This window comes from Peromyscus californicus, unplaced genomic scaffold, assembly GCF_007827085.1.
Source record: "Peromyscus californicus insignis strain IS unplaced genomic scaffold, ASM782708v3 Scaffold_13__1_contigs__length_99412109, whole genome shotgun sequence".
Taxonomy (NCBI): domain Eukaryota; kingdom Metazoa; phylum Chordata; class Mammalia; order Rodentia; family Cricetidae; genus Peromyscus; species Peromyscus californicus.
Genome location: NW_026294424.1, coordinates 80,071,931 through 80,099,157, shown reverse-complemented (window position 1 = coordinate 80,099,157; position 27,227 = coordinate 80,071,931). Strand labels below are relative to the sequence as shown.

General features: G+C 39.6%; 1 protein-coding gene across 3 annotated transcripts; it reads right to left on the bottom strand.

Moving 5' to 3' along the window:
* Positions 1-3,414: 3,414 nt before the first annotated feature.
* Positions 3,415-27,227, bottom strand: LOC128108922 (UDP-glucuronosyltransferase 2B31-like). Of its 3 annotated transcripts, none has more exons than XM_052735927.1 (6): positions 26,501-27,227; positions 17,911-18,059; positions 8,100-8,231; positions 5,575-5,662; positions 4,598-4,817; positions 3,415-3,716 (listed from the first exon to the last, which is right to left on the bottom strand). In XM_052735927.1, exons 1-6 carry the CDS (start codon positions 27,222-27,224, stop codon positions 3,437-3,439), a joined length of 1,593 nt encoding a protein of 530 aa, XP_052591887.1. In that variant the 5' UTR covers positions 27,225-27,227; the 3' UTR covers positions 3,415-3,436. The 3 variants fall into 3 exon arrangements, with proteins under 3 accessions (XP_052591887.1, XP_052591884.1, XP_052591886.1); XM_052735924.1 differs by having other exon boundaries at positions 17,911-18,055; positions 26,497-27,224; XM_052735926.1 differs by having other exon boundaries at positions 26,753-27,224.

The following is a 27,227-nucleotide window of genomic DNA, read 5'->3' as shown; positions in this document are numbered from 1 at the left end:
TTGATAAAAAAAGAAAAAAAACCCAAAGCAAACAAGCAAAACTAAACCCTGCAACTTTCCCATGGATAGTTTTGTGATCCTTGTCAAATATCAATCAAATTGTATATTTTTATATTCTCTATAACTTTAGCACTCTTACACAAAATTAATACAGCATAAAAGTAATAAAACCACCATCAAGCATTAAGAATCTTTTATTGCCAATATATGATTTAATATGTTCATGTGTACATAAAAACTGTAGACATTACCTATGCCAAAGAGCATAATTTATTAATGTAACAGTTTTCTTTTAAATAAAGATAAAAATCAAACCCAGATCAAAAATCAAATATGAAACAATTATTTCCCAACACTGTAACAATGAAAATGGATAGGAATTCTAAACATACATATATGTGTGTGTCTATTACAAATATTTGTCTACTACAAATATCTTTTTTTGGAGAGAGAGTTGCTCATGTATTCCTGGCTGTCCTAGAATTCTCTCTGTAGACCAGGCTGACTTGAAACTCAGAGATCCACCTGCCTCTACCTCTGGAGTTCTGGAGTTAAAGGCTTGTGCTACCACTCTTGACTATGTTTTTTATTTGTATTATTTACATAAAATATATTTTTTCTTTTCTGGTCTAGGAGACAAGGCTGTAGACCAAGCTGATCTTGAACTCACAGAGATCACCTTGTATCTGCATCCAGAGTGCTAGGATTAAAAGAGTGCACCACCCCGCCTAGATACTTAAAATAATTAAAAGTAAATAAATAAAGAAGAAGTTTAAGTAGCCAGGCAAGATGGCACACACCTTTAATCCCAGCACTAAGGAGGCAGATGCAGGTAGATCTCTGTGAGTTCAAGGCCAGCCTGGACTACATAGAGGGTTTGAGGGCACCCAGAGATACATAGTGAGAGTCTGTCTCAAGTGTACAAGTCAACAATCACAAAGAAGAACAAATAAAAGAATAAAAGAAATAAAAGAAAGTGATAAGCAAACATATGTTTCACTTCAAACCCTGGTCTGAAGTGATGGCTCAGCAGTTAAGCACACTGGTTGCTGTTCCAGAGGACCCAGTTAGATTCCCAGCACCCACACAACTTATACACATCTGTAACTCCAGTCCCAGGGTTTCCTAATCCATCTTCTAGCTTCTGAATGCACCAAGCATGCATGTGGTACACACACATACTTGTTGAGAAAACATTCATGCAGCATATACCAATAAATAAAATTTAAAAATAGGTAACTAAAATGTAATTTTAAGCAAGTAGGCTTGGAGAGAGATTAGGATCCCATTATAAAGCAACTTCTATAAAATAAAAACAGAAGTATGGAAATTAATGGGGCGATATGTCTTTAAATTCTAGATATGCAGAGATATGCACTTGATTAAGTGCTAATCAAGCAGAAGGAAGGTGTTTGAAGTGAACCTTGGAATGGGCACATCACTCTGAACCCACCTGATCTCATCTAAGGTGAACTTTGGTTTCTGCTCAGGATTGTTTTGAATCCAAGTATTAGCAGGAGCTGGAAACTGCTTCTGTTCCTATAATTTTCTCCCTTTGAACAGTCAGTGTTCTTTTAACCCTTGTAAGCAAAGTTTTCTTTTGGCCAGTGTTGCCTTTGTAGCTAGATCCTGTAACCTGGGCACATTGGCATAATGTTTCCACATCCATGGAACTCTCTTGGCCAGCTTCAGCTCTCTTCCTTATTTCATGTATTTCTAGCATCAGCTTGGTTGTGTTTCGCTGGGGTTAAGACACAGGGGTCACATTCTCTCCTGGGTTCAGAAGGAGCAAGGGCTTGTGATTGACCAGCTTTCTCATCTCTCCTTTTGTTGGACACTCTGCACTATTGCAGTTACTCTTCCTTTCTGTCCTTGTCCATGACTGATGCTTCCCTCCCTGGGGTAACCTGTTCATAATTGATTTCCCAACCTTTTGTGTGTGTGTGTTTGTGTGTGTGGTGGTATTTTGTTTGTGCTCTAACAAATAAAGCTTGACTGGCGATCAGAGGGCAGAGCTAGCTCTAGGTAACCATAGAGGCCAGGCAGTGGTGGCACACGCCTTTAATCCCAGCACTTGGGAGGAGAAAGCAGGAAAATCAGGAGTTCAAGGCCACCCTGGGCTACAGGAGATTTATCTAGTCTAAAAGACAAACAGAGCCAGGCGGTGGAAGCTCACGCCTTTAATCCCAGCACTAGGGAGATGGAGACATTAACACAAAGCATTAGGAAACAGGAGCTCAGCCATTCGGTTTGAGGATTCGGTAGAGGTAAGAAGTCTCTCTAGTGGCTGGCTCTTTCACTTCTCTGACATTTCAGCATTTACTCCAATATCTGACTTCAGATTTTTATTATTAACACCAATTAGAATTCACGCTACACTTTTTGTAAAGTATACAGTATACTTTACAGGTGTGACAGCTGTCCCAGGGCTCACTTCATCTTCACTAACTAGGGTTCCTGCTGCTTCTGAACTCTGAGCTTTGAACTGTTTATGGTTGAAGGACTCAGCTCTGCATTGGTAGTAGAATGGTTTCTAGTTTCAATGTTTATGGTAACAGCCATAGTCATAGCTCTGGCTTACTCTCAGCCTTTGTCAAAGAAGCTTTTGTTGTAGTGTTCACTAATCAATTCAGAGACTCACAACTGCCCAAAGGGCTGAGAATGATGAAGTCCATGCAAGGCTCAGAAGCATGGGGAAAGAAAGAAGCCGATGATGAGGAGAAATGTTATGGAACACTTTCTTCTGGACATGCCATGGCTTTTTCATTCATAAACTCAAAGAATCTGTCAGCTGCACAGGACTTCGGAAAGATCAGGTAGCCAAAATTCCATAACAAATGGAGAGGATCTCCTAATACTCCACCCATAAATAAAGAGTTTTTGGCAGTCATAGATTCCAGGAAGGGATGAATCATTATTATGGGAGTTGGGTGGACACCGGTACATTGGTCATGATCCAGCAATGTCTCCCCATGAATGCACACATGCATCTATAGACAGAACTAATTGGACTTACTGGGTTATTAATAATTAGAGGACAGGAAGTTGGGATTTGGACGTATTGGGTGAGATCCAGTGGGAAGTAGATACGTGATCATGAGGGACCAATTTAATATTTCACTGAATCAAGGTTACAAATTATAAATGAATAAATTAAACAAAATAAACCAAACAAATTGGAAGTCTGTGGGGAACCTTTCAAGATTGGAATATAATATGAGGTAAGTGATGTTGTGACTTAAAAAATTGTGGTCTTCTCTTGCATGTGTACTTTATAATTGAGAGGAAAAGGAACTTTTGACAGTTCACGTCTACTTCAAAATGATGAAATAAGAGTGACAGTGTCCAGGTCAGTTGTGACTATGGGATAAGATGGAAAGCCTGCTTTGCTGGGATGCACTGGGGGAGATCTGTGTGTCTGTCCTCCCCACTTCAGCTACTCCCTTTTCTTCTTCTTTCCAGATTTAGCAAACTTCTGGCAACAAAAGAGGCAACACTTCATGATGATGAGCATCACAGTCATCACACAGGCCAGCAGGAATCCAAGCACATCCAGAGAGTGGTACTGGAACAAGGTGAGGTCATGTGCTGCCACACGAAGGTGCTTGGCTCCTTTGTTGCGCATGACATACTCAATCCAGAAGACGGCTCTGTCCAGGGGCTTCACTGGCTGATCATGGTGGATTCTTGATAGCCGCATGGCATTCTCCTTATAGCTAAAGATAGCAACATGGAAAACCAAGTAGTTTACTTAAGTGCATCAAGCCTATGGAAGGTTCGGGGAAAGCATCACAAGACTCAGTACATTCCTTAGATTAGCCCTAGATACAGTGTGGTTTGATTGGGACATGTTTGAAGGTTTGCCTGTAAGCTGTCATTTTCTGAGAAATTCTTTCCCAAACTGAAATGGAAATCATTTGGGAAGTAAATCTTTTCAGCAGAGCAAATGTTCATAATCCTTTTCTAGCACTGTAAGTGAGGTGATTCATAGACATTGAGCATGATCACATTGATGCTCTTGAGAAGAAATGCTGTCAAAATTCTGTATAATCTCAATAAAAACACTATTGATGATTAAAAATTGGGAACTGGTGAGAATGGGACGTACTTTGCACCAGATGACTTGAGGGCTGGGATGCAGCTCATTGATAACTTGCTTAGAAACTATTTCCATCATCAAATTATTCTAAACTAACCTCTCATGCAGTAAGTCTATAGCGATTTACAGTCTTTTTTTTTTTAAAAAAAAAAGATTTATTTATTTATTTATTATACATAGTGTTCTGTCTGCATGTATCCTTGCAGGCCAGAAGAGGGCACCAGATCTCATTACAGGTGGTTGTGAGCTTCCATATGGTTTCTGGGAATTGAACTCAGGACCTCCGGAAGAGCAGTCAGTGCTCTTAACCACTGAGCTGTCTCTCCAGCCCAATTTACAGTCTTGATTGACAGTGAAAGCTCATTCCACAGTGCTTAAATGAGTTTTATATTGTTGTTGCTGTTTTCAAACTTAGAATAAGACCAGATGAATTCTACTGTTATCTTGGAGAGAGCCTACGTAGACCAGTACCAATTTGAACAAAATCACTATACTCACGAAGAATCATCAGTGACTGTCTTCAGAGCATTGACCAAATCTGCACTGGACATTGTGAGAAAGTCCAGTCTAACACCTGCTCCTTTGGTCTTCATGTGAACAACATTATCAAACTGGTCTCCAAACAAAGGAATGCCGACCACAGGGATCCTATGGTAGATCGCCTCATAGATGCCATTGGTGCCACCATGAGTTATAAAAGCTCTGGTTTTAGGATGACCTAGGAAGGGGAGAAATTAAGGGCAAGTGTTAATCATGAGTCTGAGATAGAAAATGAGAGGCAGGAAAAGAGGCACAGAAAGGGTAAATATTCTCTAGTTAACATTATCATAACCACAGGACTACACTGAATTCCCCCATATCTTAGACTAAGGAGCACCACAAGTCCACAGAGGTTAAGTGAAGGCCACCTAGAGGAGGTGCAGTGTGGAAGCAGAATGATTTTGTACAATGACCAAAAGGGCAGAGCTCCTCCCAAGTGCAGCAAACAGCTTGTGTAAGCACAGGCTCTGGTTCAGGAGAGTGTGTTCTCTTAAAGGAACAGTGAAGCCACTGCTCATGGTAGGTTGCCTCCGTGTAGGAGGGGGTTGGTTGATCGTACTGATGGAATGAGAATTAGGACAAGCAATACTTCACCAAATACAGGACTGCCTCATGATATGGAGTTTTAGGGAGCTAGTAACTGAAGAGTCATTAATGAAAGAATACCATTCTCACTGGCATTTGAAATTCACCTACAATAGGGGAAAGGGTGTATGTAAAGGTATAGACATAGGAGGTGGAGAGAAAGAAGTGACTGAAATGTACTGGAACGGTAATTAAAGGAGAGATAAAAATGGATTATCCCATCTGGATATTAGTGTCAGGAAATTCCATTAGTTTTTGTATCCATTTTCCCCAGGACTAGATCACAGTTGTCATAAATGCATTAGTGTTGACCAGCCATTTCTATGTCTCAGGCGTCTCCTAATACTTACCAAGAAGGTCATTCTGGGGGATCCATTTGTATAGCCGAGTATTAGAGCCCAAGGTGTTTGGTTTCTTGCCTTCAAATCGCCAAAGAACCTGTTAAGAGGAAGCTAGCCTCTTATTACTTTGGTCAAATGCAAGTTACTCCTGTTAGAATTCTCAAGATACTTAAGAATCAATTGAGATAAATGCCCAGTCTTGAGGAACCAGGAGGTGAGGATAGATGATGGGAACCATGAAGAACTACTACAGCAAGGATGCAATACTTTTCATTCTCCTGCATTTATTCTCATGCTTATCTAAGTGTCAGCATGCCACCTTAACATTTAACCAACAGCAGTTTAGGCAAAAGCAGGTCCAGCAATGTCAAGCAGGATTAAGAAATGTGTCAGGGCTGGAGAGATGGCTCAATGTTTAAGAGCACTGGCTGCTCTTCCACAGGACCCAGGTTCAATTCCCAGCACCTACATGGCAGCTCACAACTGTTTGTCTGTACCTCCAGTTCCAGGGGATCCAACATCCTCACACAAACATACATGCAGGCCAAACACCAATGCAAATTTAAAAAATAAAAAGAAATATATGATTGAAATTACAGTTAATCTACCAATGTTACTAATACATAACTTGATTTTTTCTAATATATATTTATAGCAGTTTTTACTTTCCAAATTCAATATAAATATTTGTCAATGATATTTGAGTTAGTTCATGTATCATCACTTTTATCAAAGGTATTTTATTGGATTATATCCTTGTCGCATGGCACTGTCTAAGCACATGGTCATTTCAAGAGCAAGTGTCTGAGTTGCCTCCTATTTCAGCATTAACATCCTCAATCCCCCAGGTGGACCTGGGGTTTGTAAATCCTATTTTACCTATTGTTTTGTGTAGCAAGGAAAACAGTACCCTGCATAAGCCCATTTTAGTATGTAGGTGGTCACATTTGGCCAAGGCTACAAAGGGATATTATGCCATTATACAAATCTCATTATTTATTTATTTATTTATTTATTTATTTATTTATTTATTTATTTATTTATTTATTTATTGAGAAAGGGTTTCTCTGTGTAGTTTTGGTGCCTGTCCTGGATCTCACTCCGTAGAACAGGCTGGCCTTGAATTTACAGAGATCCTCCTGGCTCTGCCTCCTGAGTTCTGGGATTAAAGGCATGTGCCACCACCTCCAGACAAACCAAACCTCATTCTTTTTAAATTTACATTTTCTTCTTTTTCTATTTTCATTTTATTGAAAAGAGATTTTTTTCATGCAGTATCTTCTGATTATATTTTCCCTCCCCAGCCTCTCCTCATCCATCCAAATCCATACCCATTCTTTCTCTCTCCTTAGAAAGCAAACTGGCATCTAAATAATAAAATAAAATAAAATAATATAACAGATAAGCAAATAAGCCAGAATAGCACAAATTCCATTTTAAAAGTAAAGATTTATTTTTATTTATGTGTAAGCTAGTGTGTCTGCATGTGTGAGTATGTATGTGTGGTAGTTTGAATAGGTATGGCCCCTGTGGACTCATGTGTTTCAATGCTTAGCCTATAGGGAGTGGCACTATTTGGAGCAGTGGTCTTGTTGGAAGAAGTGTGACCTTGTTGGAGGAAATGTGCCACTGTGGGGGCAGGCTTTGAGGTCTCATATGCTCAACCGATGCCCAGGGTGGCACACAGTCTCCTTCTGCTGCCTGTGAATAAAGATGTAAGAACTCTGCCCCTTTTCCAGCACCATGTCTACCTGCATGCCATTGGCCATGATGATAATAGACTAAACCTCTGAAATGGTAAGCCAGCCCCAGTTAAATGTTTTCCTTTATAAGAATTGCCTCCAGGAAAGGCGCAAAGCTACACAGAGAAACCCTGTCTCGAAAAATCAAGGGGGGGGAAAAAAAAAGAATTGCCGTGGTCATGGTGTCTCTTCACCACAATAGAAACCCTAACTAAGACAGTATGTGTATACATATGGATGGAAAGTGTGTATGAGTGTCATGACAGGATGGATGAGGGCATTGGATCCCATGGTGAAACAGTTACAGGCAGTTGTGAGATGACAAATGTGGGGTCTCAGAAGTAAGTTCAGGTCCTCTGGGTGAGCAACACATGCTCTTCAAGGATGAGGCACTTCTGCAGTCCCACAATTGCAAATTTTCATTGCTTCCTTATTGTTACTGGGCCAGTGCACTTACTGGTTATAATTTAAATGCTTTATGGTTTTAAGGTAGTGTGCGCAGAGTCCTCCAAGTGAATGGAGGAAGTAAGAAGGCACATTGTTGTGCCTATAATACCTTCTTGACACTAAGTTCACAAACTCTTGTTTTGTTTTTTTTTTCTGAACATAATGTTAATAACAAAGTTATTAATCAAAAACATCACCTACTATTTGGCATCTGTCCCCTCTATTTCTGTGTCACAGGTGACTTCAGAGATGAGCTAGAGTTATCAGGACAACTTCAGTTTCACACAAAAGAGGTTTCTGCAATCACACCTGAACAGGATGCAACACTGAGGCACTGTGTCTCACCTTCTGTGGAATCTGGGCAAGGCCTGCTGCAATCACATTGGCCCTTTCTTCTGTTAGGGTACCCACCATGGATCCCAGGGAAAACACCACAATACCTTGTTCTCCAGAAGACTGGACAAAGTCTTCTATTTCCTGTTAATGGAATATCAGCTCATCACTAACAGCATCAACACCAAATAACCTGCATAAAAACTGACACCAACATCCACAGGAAGAAACTGAGCAGCAATAGAAATGATAGAGTAGCGGGTGCTTAAATCTATGCACATGGATGGACAGTTGTAGCCAACTGTAAGGTTACAGTTCTGTGTGTTACACATATTCACATTCATATAAACAGTTCTGGAACATTTTCATCTTGAAAGGCAAGATTTGTAGAAATTAAATCCAACATTATCTTTCTCCTTCTCTAGTCCCTTGGTTACCATACATCTGTTTTCTGTTTCTATAATTTTGACTTTCTGGGTAGTATACATAAGATTTTCTTCTTATTTCTGTCTTTTTCTGTGGCTGAGTTTACTTTGTGTACAGTCATTAAAGGTCATACCATGTATCTCTATACTCTCAGTTTTAAAGATTTAGTGATATTTCTTTGTATTTATGTACTACATATTGTTTACTTATACTTCTAGTGATACCTAGACTGTTTCTCCCTTTATTAGTTACTGTTCTAATGCTGTGAGGAGACATCACGATTAAGGCCACCTGGGAGCTTTGTCACAGTTGTAGAGGTTTAGTCTATGAAAATTGTGGTGGGGAGCACTGTGGTAGGCAGGCAAGCATGGTACCAGCAGAGTATCTGAGAGCTCAACCTGATCCATAAACTGTAGTCAGAGGGAAAGACACCAGGCATGGCTTGGGCTTTTGAAACCTCAAAGCCTGTCTCCAGTGACACACCAGCAAGGCCACACCTCCTAATCCTTTATAAACAGTTCCTCGACTTTACACCAAGCATTCAAATATATGACCCTATGGGGCCATTCTTCTTCAACTACCACACATCTTCCTGTCAGGAACAGTGCAGCTGTGATCATCCTTCCATCCATTCTTTTGCATACAGACCCAAGAGTGGAATTCATGGACCATGAATCTTTTTCTAATTTTGTTAACAATGTCCATTCTCTTTTCTAAAGTATATGTGTATTTTAAGAGGCACTCAGTTTGTTGGAAAAATATTTACTATGTTGTCAATTTATGTTACTGTGCTTCCTTGTGTAAATGTATATATGTATGTATGTATGTGTGTATGTATGTATGTGTATGTGTACATGAGTGTGTTTCTAATTGTGTGACTGATTGACCAAGACAGCACATACAGCCATTGTGACTTTTGACAATAAGTTTTTCTTTGACATAACTCCATTTGTCTTCTCCTAATTCACTTTGTATAGGACTTGGCTTCTGGAACTGCTCTTGCATTAAGTATTTGTGTGTTCTCCTTTGCATGCTTGAATGAAAGAAAACATTTTTAAAATAGTTTTTTTTTTCTTTTTGTTTTTTTGAGACAAGTTTTCTCTGTATATAGCCTTGGCTGTCCTAGAACTTGCTCTGTAGACCAGCCTGGCCTTGAACTCACAGAGATCTTCATTTCTCTGCCTTAAAGCTGTGTGCCACTACTGCCCAGCTGAGAAAACAGTCTTTAACAGATCTTTTGAATTAATTTGATCCAAATGCTGAAATTGGTCCTAATCATCCTTCATGTATTTTTCAACTCCTGCATATGCCATCTAGGGGATATAAATATCCTGAATAACTTTCTTCCCGCAACAATTTTGATGTTCTACCACAGAGAGAGCCAAAACACATCACTGTTGTCCTGACATGGCCATACCTCACCATATATGCACATCTTTGAAACCATAGTCAGTAGTCAAAATAGGCTGATTAGCTGTCAGTTGTTGAGTCAAATTCCTGATCAAAAAACATTTGTTGATGTTGCATGGGGCATATTTTGTCTATTAATACCTTACTATCCTTTATAAGTTGAATTTGAATTCAGAAGAAATGGAGGACAGTTTCCTCAGTTCCCCAATTCTAATAGGCTGGCTTAAATTCCCTGGCTTCTAGAATCTAGTTTTAGTTACAGTCTGTTGAGTTGAGGCACCATCTTGGTTGGAAATCTTGCTGACTGACTCTAGAGGGGGGTCATTTCCCGACTTCTAAAGGGAAAAACTTTTTACTTGATATTGAGAAGCTGGGAATAGAACCTGGGTCCTCTACAAGAACAGCAATTGCTCTGGTTCAGTGAGCTGTTTCTTCAGTCCCCCATCTTTTTGAATCAGTACATAGAGCAGTAGGCTTCATTGTGACATTTGGGAATATAATTTGCTTTTGTTTTGCTGTCCCATGCCCCTGGGCTTCCATTCCCCATTCCATCTTCTACTGCAGGAATCACAGTCTATTTTCATGTTACATGTGTTCCATTATTGCAACCTTGGGTTTTACCCCAGCAAACACATACGTAAAATTACTATATATATATATATATATATATATATATATATATATATATATATATTACACATGCTGATTATGTGATATACATTTAGAAAATTAAAGTCCTATAATATAGACATTTTTACTCCTATAGAACAACATTGTTTCTCCCTATTTTTTTCATTTTCTCTTCATTTTATATGTAAATTTGTGTTGTGGCTATGAGTAGTTAAGTATTCTATGAAAAATAATTATAGAATATATTGTACGAATTTTCAATAAAAATGTAACATTTTTGTAGGCATACAGCATGCATATAAAAATAAAACCAGCTTTTTATACATGTAAGTAACATTCAGTGCTTCCTTCATGAATAACTGCTATGAGTCTTAATCATAAATACATCTTAATTATTTTTATGCATAATTTCCCAACAGTTTATAGTAAAACAAATTCTTTTCTAAAAGATTTTCTTTTGAGTGTTTTGCCTGCACATATGTATGTGTTCTATGTGTGCAAGTGCTCCCTGAGGCCAGAAAAGGGGAGTCAGATTCTGTGGTACTAGAGTTATAGGTGATTGTAAAGTACCACGTGGGTGCTGGGAACCAAACCTGGGTCCTCTAGAAGAGCAGCAAGTGCTCTTAAATTCTAAGCCATCTCTCTGGCCCCATGAAACAGATTTTAATGGTATATTCCTTCTCTCTCCTTCCACGGAGTACAACTTATTGAAAGATGCTATGATAGAATTCAATGCCTTCTTCTCTAACGTTAACACCTATGGTCATCAATCACAACTCAATCAAACTCATATTTTTAGAACCAAATGCATTACTGCATTATAAAATTTTAAATCCTTAAGTGTGTGGCTCTGGGACCCCAAGTTCATGTGACAGATTGTTACATTCCTACTTCCATTTTCTATCTTAATGCAGACATACAAAAAGCACATTTTAAATTCCTGTGGAAAGATGCAATTTTAAATGATTTCTAAGTATGCCCTCATTCACAACACACTGCTAAGAACTCCCAAGAATTCACCTTTTGCAACATCTCACTCTCTTTTCTATATGTCAAGAAAGCTGAGAGAAAGGTAGTGTGGAAAATGTTATTACAGAAGAAGACAGCACAATTAAGCCTTATTAATGTTTTTGACATAAGTTAACAATCTCCATAAGAGACATTATTATCTTTTCTCATACTACCTGCTCTTTCACCTATTAGCTCTCTCAAACCTCCTTTATTTATTTCCTGACATTTAGTTAATGAATCCCTTATTTTAGCAGAGAAATGACCTTATAATGATACTCCATTTTGGGGGGTGGGGGTGGGGGGGCGGTTTGAGACAAGGTTTCTCTGTGTAGCTTTGGAGCCTGTCCTGGAACTTGCTCTGTAGACTAGGCTGGCCTCGAACTCACAGAGATCCTCCTGGCTCTGGCTCTGAGTGCTGGGATTAAAGAAGTGTGCCACCTATATACACAATGAAGTACTACTTGGCAGTAAAAAAAAAAATGACATCATGAAATTTGCAGGCAAATGGATGGAACTAGAAAATATCATCCTGAGTGAGGTAACCCACACTCAGAAGGACACACATGGTATATACTCACTCATAAGTGGGTACTAGAAGTAAAGCAAAGGATAACCAGACTTACAACCCACAGCTCCAGAGAAGCTAGCTAACAAGGAGAACCCTAAGAGGGACACATGGATTACCCTTGGAAGGGGAAATAGATGAGATCTCCATGAGTAAATGGGGGTGGAGGGGCAATGGAAGGTGGGGTATGGGAGATGAGATCATAAGGGAATGCAATGGTTGAGCTGGAACAGGGACAGAGTGGGAGAGCAAGGAAAGAGATATCATGATAGAGGAGATATCATAGGGATAGGGAGAAACAGGGTGCTAGGGAAGTTCCCAGGAATCCACAAGGAAGGATGACCCCATCTTAGACTACAAAAATAGTGGAGAGGGTGCCTAAACTGGCCTACTCTGGTAGTCAGATTGGTGAATACCCTAACTGTCATCATAGAGCCTTTCATCCAGTAACTGATTGAAGCAGATGCAGAGATCCACAGCCAAGCATCAGGCCGAGCTCTAGGAGTCCAGTTGAAGAGAGAGAAGGATTCTATGAGCAAAGGGTATCAAAATCATGATGGGGAAACACAGAGACAACAAAACCAAACTAGTGGGAACTCATGAACTGTGGACCAATAGCTATGGAGCCTGCGTGGGACTAGACTAGGCCCTCTGCATAGACAAGACAGTTGTGTATCTTGACCTGCTTAAGGGGCTCCCTGGCAGTGGGATCAGGATCTGTCCCTGGTGCATGTGCGGGCTTTTTGGAGTCCAGTGCCTATGGTGGGATACCTTACACAACCTTGGTTCAGGGAGAGGGGCTTGGACCTGCCTCAATTAAAGGTTCCAGACTCTACTGACTCTGGAAAAGAGGCCTTGCTTTGGAGGAGGTAGCAATGGGGTTGGAGTTGAGGAGGAAGACTGGGGGGCGGGAGGAGAGAGGAGAGGGGGATCTGTGGTTGGTATAAAAAATTTAAAAAAAAAAAGAAGTGTGCCACCACTGCTCTGCCTGGTACTCCATTTTTTAATCCTTTTCTCGAAACCTTTAATAACCCATTGATTTCAATTTGTTCTGGCCACTTACTTCTGAACGTTGGGGCCATTCACCGGAGCATGGCTGACCTTTCAGGAATTACATGCTTAAAGAAAATCTACTCCATTCCTTTAGAAGCCATCAACTGTCGAAGCTCCTCAGTAAGTTGTATGAGCTCATGAGACCCTTCCTACTCCATGCAAGCATGCTTGTTAGCTTGGTCTCGTGCAGTTCTTATGCAGATAGCTACAGGTTCTGGGAGTTTGCTAATGCAGTGGTCCTGTTACGTCCAGAAGACACTGTTTCCTCTGTTCTTACTCATCCCACAGCCCTTACAGTATGTCTACCTCCTATTACTCCGTGGCTCCTGGCCCTTGGAGAGAGATATTGATATAGATGTCAAATTTGTGGCTGAGTACTCCACAGTCACTTAGGCTCTGTACTTTGAGCAGTAGTCTGTTTCTGCATTATCCACTGCTGATTACCCAAGAAGCTTCTTAGATGAGGTCAGAGAACTGAACTAGTTTATAGTAAGGAGATATTAATTAAGAAGGTATCTGATGCTATCTCCATTTTGCAAAATAATAGAGTATGTTCATCACTGGGGTCTGTGAGCTCCCCCTAAATAAGGTCATGTCCAAATTTATGGTGCCAGCCATGTCTTTTCTTCTATGAAGCAGGCTTTAAATCTAAGCTCAGAGCAGTTAGTTATTCCCATAACATTCATGCTGCTGTTGTCCTCATTGACTGATCTTGCCATGCTAGTCACAATTGTAGTTCACTGGGTTACCATCTGGGATGACTGCTGAGGACATTTTTTTCATAGCACCTTCCAATACTAAGAGTGCTAACTAGCCAGCAAGGAGGAAGTTTCCTACTTAGTTTCACTTGGATATTTCCAAGTCTTATGACCAAAATATGTCCTGTCTTCAGCAATAGTCTTATCATGTAGCTTTAGGGGTCAACCAGAAGCCTTAGAAACACCCTGCATTGCTTTAGGAATCTGTGCGATACCTCTGAACAATACCACCAGGGACAGTATCCCATACCTAGAGTTTTGCTTTTTTGTCAAGATGTGGGGTCAGGGTGAGCATAATCCCTTATGTATGGTACACTGATGGACCAGCCTGATTCCTTCATAATATCAGAAGCCATTTTGTTGTTAAGTCAGAATAAATTTGTTTCTACTTGCTGCAAAATTCAAGTTTGATCATGCTTTAACCTGTTTGTGGAGTCTAATATGTTCCCCACCCTCTGGAGGCTGACTTACTTGTTGAACTTACCCTGAACTCTACCCTGATAGGAAGTTCTGCCAAGAAATCTTGAAATATTCAACTACATTGCTGCATAACCAAAATTCCTTTGGTAATTCTGCAACCATTGAAAACCCCCCCAGTCTTACAGTTTTGGAAGCTATAATATCCCCCTATGTTTGCCGCCATTTTCTCAAACTTTGCTTTGGGGAGATAGCTCTGACTGGCAGAAAATAAAGCTTGCATAATTTGACCAAAGTATTTAGATAATTGTAGCTGGAGTTATCTCCAGTCCCGCCTGGGCTGGCAGCCACTCAGACTCAAATAATCACTCAGAAGCTCATATTAATTAAACTGCTTGGCCATTAGCTCAGGCCTACCACTGTCTAGCTCTTACACTTAAACTCAGCCCATTTCTATGAATCTATACCTTGCCATGTGGCTTGTGGCTTACCAGTATCTCACATCATGCTTCTCCTCGTGGCAGCTGGCAGCATCTCTTTCTGCCTCAGCCTTCTTCCACCCAGCATTCTCCTCTCTCTTTGTCCTACCTATCCTATACTTCCTGCCTGGCTACTGGCCAATCAGCATTTTATTTATCAATCATAGTAACATATATTTACAGGACATCCCACAGCAGATAATGGTATTTATACTCATTTAGTGGGTTTAACAATATTTAGATTAAACTATTTCATATGAGCATACACATATTTAGTGAGCTCATGAAATTTGTTCTCTTTTTTATATGAAGGCTTTTCAAATCATAGCAAATAGTATATTCACCCAATTTATAATTTTTAGTTTTCTAGTTTAAGAATGCTCCAAACATTATCTTTTAGCTAATCTTTTTTTAAATATTTTTTATTTGTTACACTATTTTACTGTTTCTTTGTTTAGATAATATAATACTACCATAAAAACTACTCATATAGTCCAACATAACAATGTATATTCCCTTACTTGCTTTTTCATGGCCTCTTTTATGAGTAGTACGTGTTACAAACCTAATATATATATATATATATATATATATATATATATATATATATATTAGAATATATATACATTTTTTAAAGATTTATTTGTTTATTATGTATACAGTGTTCTGCCTGCATGTATCCCTGCAGGCCAGAAAAGGGCACCAGATCTAATTACAGATGCTTGTGAGCCACCATGTGTTTGCTGGGAATTAACCTCAGGACCTCTGGGAGAGCAGCCAGTGCTCTTAGCCCCTGAGCCATCTCTCCAGCCTTTTTAGCTATTCTTAAATACACACTAAAATTTAATGTGCATATTTGCATTATTGATGTACTTTATCAAATATATGTTCTTTGAGATGCACAGAAATATTTGAGAATCTGATATGAATTAGGTGCTGTAGAGGAACAACAATTCTCATCACAAATGACAAAAAGAATCCAAAGTTATTAAGACAGAAAACTTGTGTCTCAAACTGAAAGGACCAAGCAGATGCCATAACAGGCTGCTCGGTCTTCTCTCAGAGATCAGGCCTCAATTTCAGTTTCCTGAGACTTGAGCAAGCAGTTTCTGGGAGGGCCATGAACAAAAGACATAGTCCTTGCAGTAGCTCCCTTTCTGATGTCCTCTGACTGCTCAAAGTTCAGCCAGATGTTTACTGTCTGGGGCCCCTCACCAACTTAGAGTTATGTGCAGTACATGCTTGGCCAGCCAGCCCCCATGGTGGCTCAAGGACAAAGCCTGGGACTTGTGCTGGACTGTCCCCAAAGTGATAAATTGTAACCACCAACCAGTAAATTCAAAGGTTACATACCCTCATCCAATTAAAAGAGAATAGAGATAAAAATAAACCAATCTGAGTTGCACCAGTGCAAAACCCCCCCAAACCCCCTGAAGGGCTTGTGGATTTTGCCTTTAAAAAGCTAGCCACACAAAGAAAAAGCAAGCTCCTCCTGGCCTCACTGCTACTAAGAGTGAGTACTTTGGATCGAGCTTCCCTGCCCGCGGCTTGTAAACAGAAATAAACCTTGCTTTTGCATTCTGTACCTAAAGTCTTTGGTGGCCTCTTTGGGAACGCGATCTGGGCATAACAAAACTTCAATCCACCCTCTATTGTTCTCAATTACCATGATTAGAATCCCCCCTACTTCCTTTTCCTTTTTGGTGCACTGGGCATGTGGGGCCAGCTCTCCACTACTGAACCACAGCCTCAGCACACCCTGTAGGTCCTCAGTCTACCTCCCTCCCACCTCTCCTGCTAACATTACCATCCTTAATGTAAAGACAGAGTCGCTTGTAAACAGTGCTGACCTGCACAGAACTTATGAATCTTCCCTCAGTTTGTTCCTCTCAAGTTCTTACCCATCTAGTTCTTCCATTCTCTTTTCTCTTCTCCCCTGTGCTCTGGAAGTCCCGGTATATAAAGGGAGGGTCCGAGCTAAATTATGTGAAGCTATTTACTTAATGTCCACCTCACCTAGGTGGTGTCTCTTTGTGGAATTTACCTTAAATCAGGAGACTTGCCTGTGGGCTGCTATCATTGTTAGTCCTAGGAAGTTGGGCGCCCCCCTGAGTGGTGTCTCCTTGTGGAATTTACCTTAAGTCAGGAGACTTTTCTGTGGGTTATTATCACTGTTAGTCCTCGGAAATTGGGCGACCACCTGGGTGGTGTCTCCTTTAGTCCTTGAAAGTGGCTAGGGGAGATATCTGATTCCAGGGAAAGCCTTTCCTGAGGCTGTTCTCCAAATGCCTGGAATGTGTATGTCTAGAGAGTGATCAGTCCACATTGTTAGCCCTTCTTAGGGAAAAATCAATTGGGAAAACTATGAAGGCACACATGATTTTCATAACAGAAGACAGCTGATATATAACAAGCCAAGTAACACCAAAAACTCCTTGGGATTTGGCTTCCTCTGGAGGAATTCCCTGATTCCTCCAGATAGTGACTTTGCCATAACCAGCTGAGTTCTTATGATATATTCCTGCGGCCTGCAGCAATTTGCAGTCATTAACTAAGGGCAGGCTTTAGTGACCAGAGAGAGCTGAGTTTTCCTCACTAAGCAGAACTGTTTCCCTACCTGTGCTCCATCTCTGCTCTTTACTTTTACTGCCAGGCAACTTGGCCTTTCCTCACTGTAACATTTCCATAGTTTTGTTACTTGTTCACAGTTTGTCTTCAAAACAGAATTGCTGGTGTTTGTGGGTGAGCCTGTGCACACTTCATTTCTCTGTCTGCTCGGTACTTTCCTGTGGGGTGTCCCTGTCACTTATCTGTATGTTCTGCGTGAATCACTGAGATTTTCTCATATTGAGTAGGACTCTAACTGTTCCTGTCCTCAGAAGTCCCACAGGGCTCCATAAAATAAATTCAGACTCTTGTGATGGGATAGATACACTCGTTTCTACTGGCCAGTTTCTTCATCTAAATTCCTATGACACTCTGAGTTTGACACAAACATTCTGAAGGAATAAAATAGAATCATTCCTGCCAAATATGTAAAGTAAAGAGAAGCAAGCAGACAGGAATATATTTACCTTAGGCAGAGACTTGGCAGGTCTGCAGTGGAGTCCGCCAACATAATCAAAATTTGGTAAGAGAGGGTGAGGAAATTCCAAATCCCAGTAGGTTCGAATGAGCCATATATCTGCCTTCCCCATCATCTCAGTGAGTGTTGTGGGTCTTCCTGAAAAGGAATAAGAACAGGGAAGGTATAACCCATGACATAAGTGTCAGGTGAAGATGAATATGCCAGGAAGTCTTCTGAAAGCACTTCCGATAATGTAGCCAGCCAGAGTCGTTTACAAGTGTGTGGCTGGGATATAGTGTGTGTGTGTGTGTGTGTGTGTGTGTGTGTGTGTGTGTGTGTGTGTGTGTATGTGTGTGTGTGTGCAACTTGGGAGAAGACAACACATACATAACAACTTGGAAATTCATTATTACCAAATATCTAGACATGTCATTGAAGTATAATCAAATTCCATTATCTATAAATCCTGCCTGTTGTGCTGAGGGAAACACTTTTCTTGGAACTCTCCATCCAGTTTGCCCTGTTTAGCTGCTGTGTGCTCCTGATGTGTGCTCCTCTAAGGGAAACTGAGAATTTTTTGCTGTTATGAGATAGTCTGATGGAGCCCAGGATGGTCCCTATGTAACAAAGTTGACCTTGAACTCCAGATCCTCTTCCTCCAAATCTCCACTGCTGGGATTAGCGGTGTGTGCTGCCACACCCAGTGTAAACATTTGTGGATTCTGCTTCAGCACTTCATTTTGAGACAGGCTCTCATAATATCTTCCTGGCTGATCTATTAAGTTCTATTATGCATGAGTTCCTTGTCCTGGTACTGCTCTTAAATTATGACGGAGTGTATATATAAGTATGTTCGCAAATGTTAAGTGATAACAAGCCTTACAATATGGAAAGAGATGTCTATTCCCTACAATTTTTCATTTAAAAAAGACATCATTTAAAACTCTGTAACTAATAATTTCCATGTCCACATGTGAACATTGTAGGGCTTTTGAAAAATATTTACTTATTTGCATTTGTGTGTGTGTGTGTGTGTGTGTGTGTGTGTGTTCAGAGGACATTTGGAGGAAAGCCTTTTGTCCTTTCACTCCTTATGTCCAGTGAATGGGTCTAAGGTCTTCAGGTTCTTGACAGCATGGGCCTCTACCTGGTGAGCCATTTGCTGGAACCATTAACGGTTTAAAAGAGAAGAATTTTAAACACCCAGTGACTGAACATGGATTTTCTAAAATCCTGCATTCATAAATTTGCTGTGTCCGAGACAGAGATGGTGTATGTCACAACTGTGAAGAAATTCATTTTGTAAAGTCAGAAATAATTTCAAATTTTAAATAAAATAACTAATTACCTTAGAAGTGATAAGTTCTCCACACTGTGTAGATAACTGTGGTAGAAATGTGTGTTAATCCTCAATCTACATGCCTGTCACTCAGGAAGACATTGGATGAGTTTAAAACAATCACTTTAGGGGTCAGCCAGGTGGCCCAATGGATTAAAGCATTTGCTGTGCAAGGTGGCAGACATACTTCCGTCCTTTCTTGTGGGATATTTGTACACTGTATGAAAATGTATTGCTGTGATTGATGTAATAAAAAATTGAATGCCCAATAGATTGGCAGGAGGTATAGGTGGGAATTTGGGGCATAGAGAGAACTCTGGGAAGAAAAAATGTGGAGTTGCCAGCCAGACATGGAGAGGGAACAGGAGGTGCAAGATGGAAGAGAGGTAACACCACAAGGCAGGACATAGATTAATATAAATGGGTTGATTTAAGTTATAAGAGCTAATTGAGAGAAGCCTAAGCTAAAGGAAAACCTTCCATAATTAATGTTTACGTGTCTTTACTTGTGAGATGGCAACCAATGAAAAAGCTTCCTATAACCCTTAGAATATGTGTAAAAGTAGAATGAGAGAATAGACTCTACAAATTATCTGCTGAACTTCCTTCACATGTGTGTCTTGACATACAACCTCACAGTCAGTGCACAAATAAATAATAATGACAACAATGATGATGATTATGATGATGATAAATACCACTGAGGTAGAACTGTTTTAAAAGCTGAGATAAAATAGCTATATACTTGCTTAGAGAAACCCACAAAGCATGGTTTGGTGAGTATGTGCCATTCTGAAGTATCTTGTACAAGTTATAGACAAGGCTTTCCAATTTGACACTGGGATATAGGCTTTTCTACAATACTTTCAATTTGGCAGATAATTTCACAGACTTTTCACCATATTACTTAGGAGAGGTAAATCTTTCTGCTGTCAATCCTGTTGTTTCAAGTTCGCCTTCAATGACCCAGCAAATTGAAAGAGAAATTGAGAGAGCAACAAACCCAATTGAATGGGGAACTTCCCTAATACTTAACTGTAAAGTTGAATCCATCTCTTCTTGTTAAATGTTTGGAGCCAAAAGTCAAAACAAAGCACATAGATTACATTTTGTACCCTCTCTATAAAAGTCATTCTATCACTTAATTCTGATGGAGCAGTAGGTATGTAGGAAGGAGGCAGTGGGAGTCCTTCACTGTACTTTTCATATGTAGATCCAGGAAAGAAGCAGAGACTATACACAAGTGGTATTTTGAGAATCTCAGCCAGTAGGTCACCACAGGGACAGGAAGGATCTGCTACCATAACATCAAAGCTTGAATTGTGTAGTTTTGTCATGAGTTCCTTGTTAAAAACTACATCTTTGTAGATACTCTCACGATATTCTGAATGCTTCCAAAGCAATTCTTGCAACATTAAAAAGTATCTCCAAAATGATTGCTTTAGCATCTCATAAATGTATCTACTGATTGATTCCAGGACATGTTCTTCTATACTAGCCATGGGAAAGGATGAAGGGTACATCTCAAACTCAATAGCAGATGTGTCGTCAACCTCATAAGAAAGGGAAGCTGAGGGTATCAGAACAGTCACTTCATGTCCCTTCTTAACAAGCTCATCTAGGATTGTCTTTAAGTTGAGCCAATGGCTGTATTCCACTGGCCACACCAGCACCTTCCCACCACTCCCAGATCCAAAGAAGCCACTGAGCTGGAGCAGGAGCAGGGCTGCTGTCATTTTCACAGACATCTTGGTTAAGTTCAGAGCTGCCTTTCAAATGGCATTCACTCAGTTCTTGCAGATATAGACAGAGTAATAATCAACCAGTTAAAGTATAACTTATACCCACCAAAGTCAATATACATGGGATAGTCACAGCTTCTGGATGCCATGTGCAATTCCAGGAGGCAGATGTGAACATGTGAAATGACTCCTGATTCTTAGTGACTTTAAATGGGTAATTTATCTTTGGTATGTTAGATATTTTTTCTTTTATTCTCCCATATATTACATCCCAACAGCAGTTTCCCCTTCCTCCACTCCTCTTAGTCCTCCCCCTAACCTCTCCTCTCCCCCAGATACACTCCTCCTCTATTTTCCTTTGAAAGAAAAAGGAGGCCTCTCAGGGATATCCACTGATCATGACCTAGTAAGTTACAAGAAAAGGCACAAACCCTCATATTAAGGCTCAACTAGGCAACCCAATAGTAGGAAAAAGGTCCCAAGAATAAGCAAAAGAGTTAGAGATACCTCCCATTCCCACTGTTGGAAGTCCCACAAGAATACCAAGCTACACAACCGTAAGGTATATGTAGAGGGCCTAGCTCAGACACATACAGGGTCATGAGAGAGATCCCACACCTGACACTGCCTGGATGACCAGGAACTAGAGTCAGGGCAGCCTAGAGACCCAGGATAGAACTAAACATGAGTGGCAAGAAAAAAACTCAACAAAATTATTCTTAATGATATTCTGTTATATTTATAGATCAGTGCCTAGCCTAAGTGTCATCAGACAGGGCATCATCTAGCAACTGATGAGAGCAAATGCAGAGACACTAGGTGGAGCCAGGGAATCCCACAGGAGAGGGAGAGAAAGGATTGTAGGAGCGAGGAGTAGAGGACACCACAAGAACATGGTCCACAGAATCAACTAAGCAGGGTTCATAGGGGCTCACATAGTGTGAAGTAGTATGCTAGAAATTTTAAAATAGTTTTAGAATAGTAAAAATTATATATATATGGCCTGAAATAAAGGCAACATTGCTGAGGCAGAGTTTTTTCTATTACAGTTCAGTGACTTTTTCCCCATATGAATGTGTATGACATGGCAATCATGTATCATATCACCCATGAATATTAGATCTATACTCCTGAAGTTCATAACATAATCTCTTAATTGTGAACCAACCACTGTAATAAAGTTTGGAGATGTTTATTATCCCAGATATAACCACAGTCTTTTTACCCTTGTCACTTGATTCAGTCTTTTCCAACTTCTTTTCTACTTCTGTATGTTATGGTTTCCTTATTTTGAGCATATCAAGTTGTATTATAATATGGGTGGTTTTTTGCATATGGCTTCAATATTTCTGAAGTTTTTGAGGACTCTTCATGTTATAGCAAGCATGCAAATTAGTTCTGTGTAGTCATCAAACCCCATTTTGTAATAAACGACCACACTTATTTATTCATTCCTGAACTGATGGTTTCTTTGTTGGTCCCTCACATTTGTCCCCTATAAATGTTGATGTTATTTATTGAAAATAATTGTTTTCATACAATGTATTCTGATCATAGTTTCCTCTTCCCCATCTCCTCCCAACCTTTCAACTCATCCAACTCCATGCCTTTTTCTCTCTTTAGAATACAAACAGGCAAACAAACAAACCAAAATGAAAAATGAAAAAAACAAAGATAAGGCAAAAGAAGTGTGTGTGACACACACACACACACACACACACACACACACACACACACACACACACACACCACATGAAAATACAAAAGCAGCCATACACACTAGCAAAAAACCAGTATGATAAAGAGAGCCCCAATAAAGCAATATGAGACAAAAACAAAAACAAAAAAACAAAAATTCTCTACAAAAACATCATTGAATTTGTTTAGTGTTGGCCATCTACTACTGAGCATGGAGCCTACCCTTAATTGTGGTTTGTATATCCAGAGACATTCTAATGGAGAACAGTAATTTTTTCTTTGAGAGCAGTTTGAATCAGTTGGAGTTAGCTTCGTGATTAGGGACGGGAGCTCATACTCTTCCCTCTCTCCACACTGAGATCCTATATGGCTTGAACCTGTGCCTGCCCGGTGCTTGGTGCCACAGTCTCTGTAAGTTCATAGGTATAACTTTCCTGTTGTATCTGGGAGGCATAAATTCATTGGTGTCTTACAATCTTATCACACTCAGGAATGAGTGTTCCAAAGTCTCTCATTCTCTACACATTATCCCAGTTATGGGTCTCTGTATTAGTTCCCATGTACTATAAAGAGAAAGCTTCCCTGATGATGGTTGAGCAAGACACTGATCTATGAATATAGCAAAATGTCATTATATTCCTATGTTCCTTTAGCAGAATTGTAGTATGAGGACTTTCCCTAGGCCCATGGCCTATCTAGTTCCAGGTTCTCTTATCTCATGGAGTGGACTGTCACTCCAATCAGAGTAGTTGGTTGCTCCCACCACATTTCTGCCACTGTTGCTCTGGTGTATCATGCAGGCAGGTCACCTCTGTAGATTTAAGAGTTGATAGCTGAGTTGGTGGTTGTATTTCTCCTCTGATAGGTTGCAGAGTACCTTTCAGTACCATGAACACTGGACAGTAGAGGGAACTCTGGGTAGGTGCTAGCTCAACTTCTCCATTTTTCCATGAGTTAAATAAGTGTGGTCTTCAGCAATAGGTCCTTACCATCAGTTCATGGGGAGCAATCAATAGCCTTGGCAATAGTCAGAGTTGTTTGAGGGTTTCCATGGGGCTTCCGTTGGCCAATAGCTCATTTAGATGTAATCCATTTGTAACACCAGGAGTTTCTCTTTGTGCTGGGAGATGTCTAGTCTCCCTAATTATTTTGTAATTCTACTTATATTTCTTTCATATCTCTATATATTTAAAAAGGCTTCTATAGTAGAAGGTTTCCATACAACCAAATGGCCCTTGGATTTGTAGTAACCGCCTATATTATATCTCTTATGTTCCACTTCCGATCCTCTTCATCATTCAATCCTGTGTCATTCTTCCCACTGTCTCTCCATAACTATATATTGTATTTCTCCTTCTTTGGGAGATCTTCTCATCCCACAGTCCCTTACTCTGTACCAAACTTCAGTGATTTTACACATTGCAGCATGTCTATTGCAGGCTTAAAAGCTAACAATATAATAATTGTCTTTTTTTAAAATCTGGGTTACCTCTCTCAACATGATTTTCTAGCTCCATCTATTTACCTATGAATTTCATAATTTAGTTTTTCTTTTTAGAGGTTGCATAATATTCTATTATGTAAACGCACCACATTTTCATTATCCACTCATCTATTGATGAACGTCTAGGCTGTTTCCAGTTTCTGGCTATTATGAATAGAGTAGCAACATCATGGATGAGCCAGTGTTTCCTTAATAGGATATAGAATCCTTTGTGTATATATCTAAGAGAGATATATTTGAATCTTGAGGTATATCGCTTTCCATCTTCCTGAGGGACCCACACACTGAGTCCCATAGTTCCTGTACAAGTTTGCATTCTGACTAGCAATGGATGGGTATTCCCCTTTCTTCACATCCTTGCCAGTGCAAGCTATAATTTTTGTTAATCTTGGCCATTCTAACTGGTTTTAGATGAAATCTCAAAGTAGTTTTAATTTCCCTTTCGCCAATGACTAAGGCTATTGAATGCGTCTTTAATTGTTTCTCGGGCATTTGTGTTTCATCTTTTTTGAGAATTCTCTGTTTAGTTCTATACCACAGTTTTAAATAGCTATTTGTTTTATTTTCTTTTGTTTTTCTCCTTCTTTGGGGGAGCTGGGTTATAAAGCATATTTGTATGTATCTATATATCTGTATCTATCTATCTATCTATCTATCATCTATCTATCTATCATCTATCTATCTATCTATCTATATCTCTATGTATAATGTCTGATGTAAGTTTGCAATATGAGTTTCTTATACTAATATATATATTATATATAATATATAATATATATTTCTTATGCTTTGATATATATATATATATAAAGTCACTGTGCAAGCAACTTGGGAGAAGATACCACATCTGGAACACACCTTGGAAATTCATGATTACCAAATATCTAAATATGCCATTGAAGTGAAGAATAATCAATGCCATTATCTATGAATCCCATTGGTCATGCTCAGGGAAACGCTTTTCTTGGAACTCCCCATCTAGTTTGCCCTGTTTAGCTGCTGTGTGCTCCTGATGTGTGCTCCTCTGAGGGAACTGAGAATTTTGTGTTGTTTTATTTTTTTTGAGATATTTTGATGGACCCCAGGGTGGTCCCTATGTCACTATGTAGCCAAAACTGACCTTGAACTCCAGATCCTTGTCCTCCAGGTCTCAACTGCTGGGATTACAGGTGTGTGCTGCCCAATGTAAACATTTGTGGGAATTTTGTTTCAGGAGACAGGGTCTTACTATATTGCCCTGGCTGACTTCAAAGAGAATTTTCAATTATGCCTGAGTTCCTTGTCCTCATGCTGCTCTTGATTCTTGATTGACTGTAATAATTAAGTATGTGTAAATTTGTTTGCAGATAATAAGGATAGCAAGTCTTAAAATAAGAGAAGAGCAATGTATGGTCATTAGGTATATTTTAAAATACTGTAACTAGTAATCATTATTCATACACTTCAGTGTTAAACATTCTAAACACAATTTCAACCCTCCTAATAAATAAATATAGGTTCTCCAAAATTCTGATTTCACACATTTTCTGAGCTTGGTACATAAACATTGTATTCACAGTTGTGCAGAAATTTAGTAGGGAAAATAAGAAAATATTTCAAACTATAAATGAGAAAACTAATTTATATAAATGGAAAACTTCTCAATACTATGTAGATACGTATCTAGAAATGTATATTAGTGCTCAGCCTATATGTGTAAATCATGAAGACATTGAATTTGTTTAAAGCTACTGTTTTAGGGGCTAGTGAAATGCATTAGATGGTTGAAGTGTTTACCATGCAAGCATGACTTGAGTTCAGTCCTCAGACAAACATGAACACCTGAATTCATCCTGAAAATCCAAGTAAAGTTGGAGGTAAAAACTCATCAAGGTTTAAGCTGATTTCTACATGCGCAACACAGAGCACAAGGTCTACACCCGTAATAGAAGTATGCATGTTACTCATGATAATGATAGTAATGGCATCAATATAATGACGATGATGATCATGCCACAACCCAGGTAAACCTACTGTTTTAAACATGAGGTAAAATGCCCCATGGATGTTATTTGTTAGAGAAATTATCAAAGCTTTGTTTTGTGGTGTATGCCTTCCTGAAGATTCCTGGTCATGTTATAGCCAAGGCTTTGCATTTGACATTGGGACATAAGGTTTTCCACAATGCTTTGAATATGACAGAGAATTTCACAGACATTTTACCATTTTACTTAGGAGAGATAAATCCTTCTGCTGTCAACACTGTTGTTTCAAATTCACCTTCAATGACACAGCAAATTTAGAATGCAACAATCCCAATTGAACAGGCACTTACCTAATACTTCACTGTAAAGCTGATTCCATCTCTTCTCATTAAATGTTTGAAACCAAAAGTCAAAATAAAGCACATAGATTACATTTTGCACCCTCTCCATGAATGTCATTTGATCACTCAATTCTGACATAGCAGGAGGCACATAGGAAGGAGGCAGTGGGAGTCCTCCACTGTACTTTTCATATGTGGACCCAGGAAAGAAGCGGAGACTGTACACAAGTGGTATTTTGAGAATCTCAGCCAGCAGGTCACTGCAGGGTATGAAAGGATCTGCTACAATAACATCAAAACTTGAATTGTGTAGTTTTGTCATGAGTTCCTTGTTAAAAACTACATCTTTGCAGAGACTTTCAAAATAATCTGAATACTTCCAAACCACTCCTTGCAACATTAAAAAGTATCTCCAAAATGATTTCTTTGGCATCTCATAAATTTGTTTCCTGATTGACTCCATGAAAAGTTCCTCTACATCAGCCGTGGAATATGATGAAGGGTATGTTTCAAACTCAATAGTAGATGTGTTGTCAACCTCATAAGAAAGGGAAGATGAAGGTCTCAGAACAGTCACTTCATGGCTCTTCTTCACAAGTTCTTCTAGCATTACCTTTAAGTTGAGCCAATGGCTGTATTCCATTGGCCACACCAGCACCTTCCCACCACTCCCAGATCCAAAGAAGCCACTCAGCTGTAGTAGGAGCAGAGCTGCTGTCATTTTCACAGACATCTT

Bases quoted from the DNA above. Each gene is read 5' to 3' on its own strand.
- LOC128108922 (XM_052735927.1), bottom strand. From the start codon at position 27,224: ATGTCTGTGAAAATGACAGCAGCTCTGCTCCTACTACAGCTGAGTGGC. The intron at 18,060-26,500 runs GTAAGTGCCTGT...ATTCCTTTTCAG, and splicing joins GCTTTACAGTGAAGTATTAG to GAAGACCCACAACACTCACT. The intron at 4,818-5,574 runs GTAAGTATTAGG...TCCCCTTCCTAG, and splicing joins CCCCCAGAATGACCTTCTTG to GTCATCCTAAAACCAGAGCT.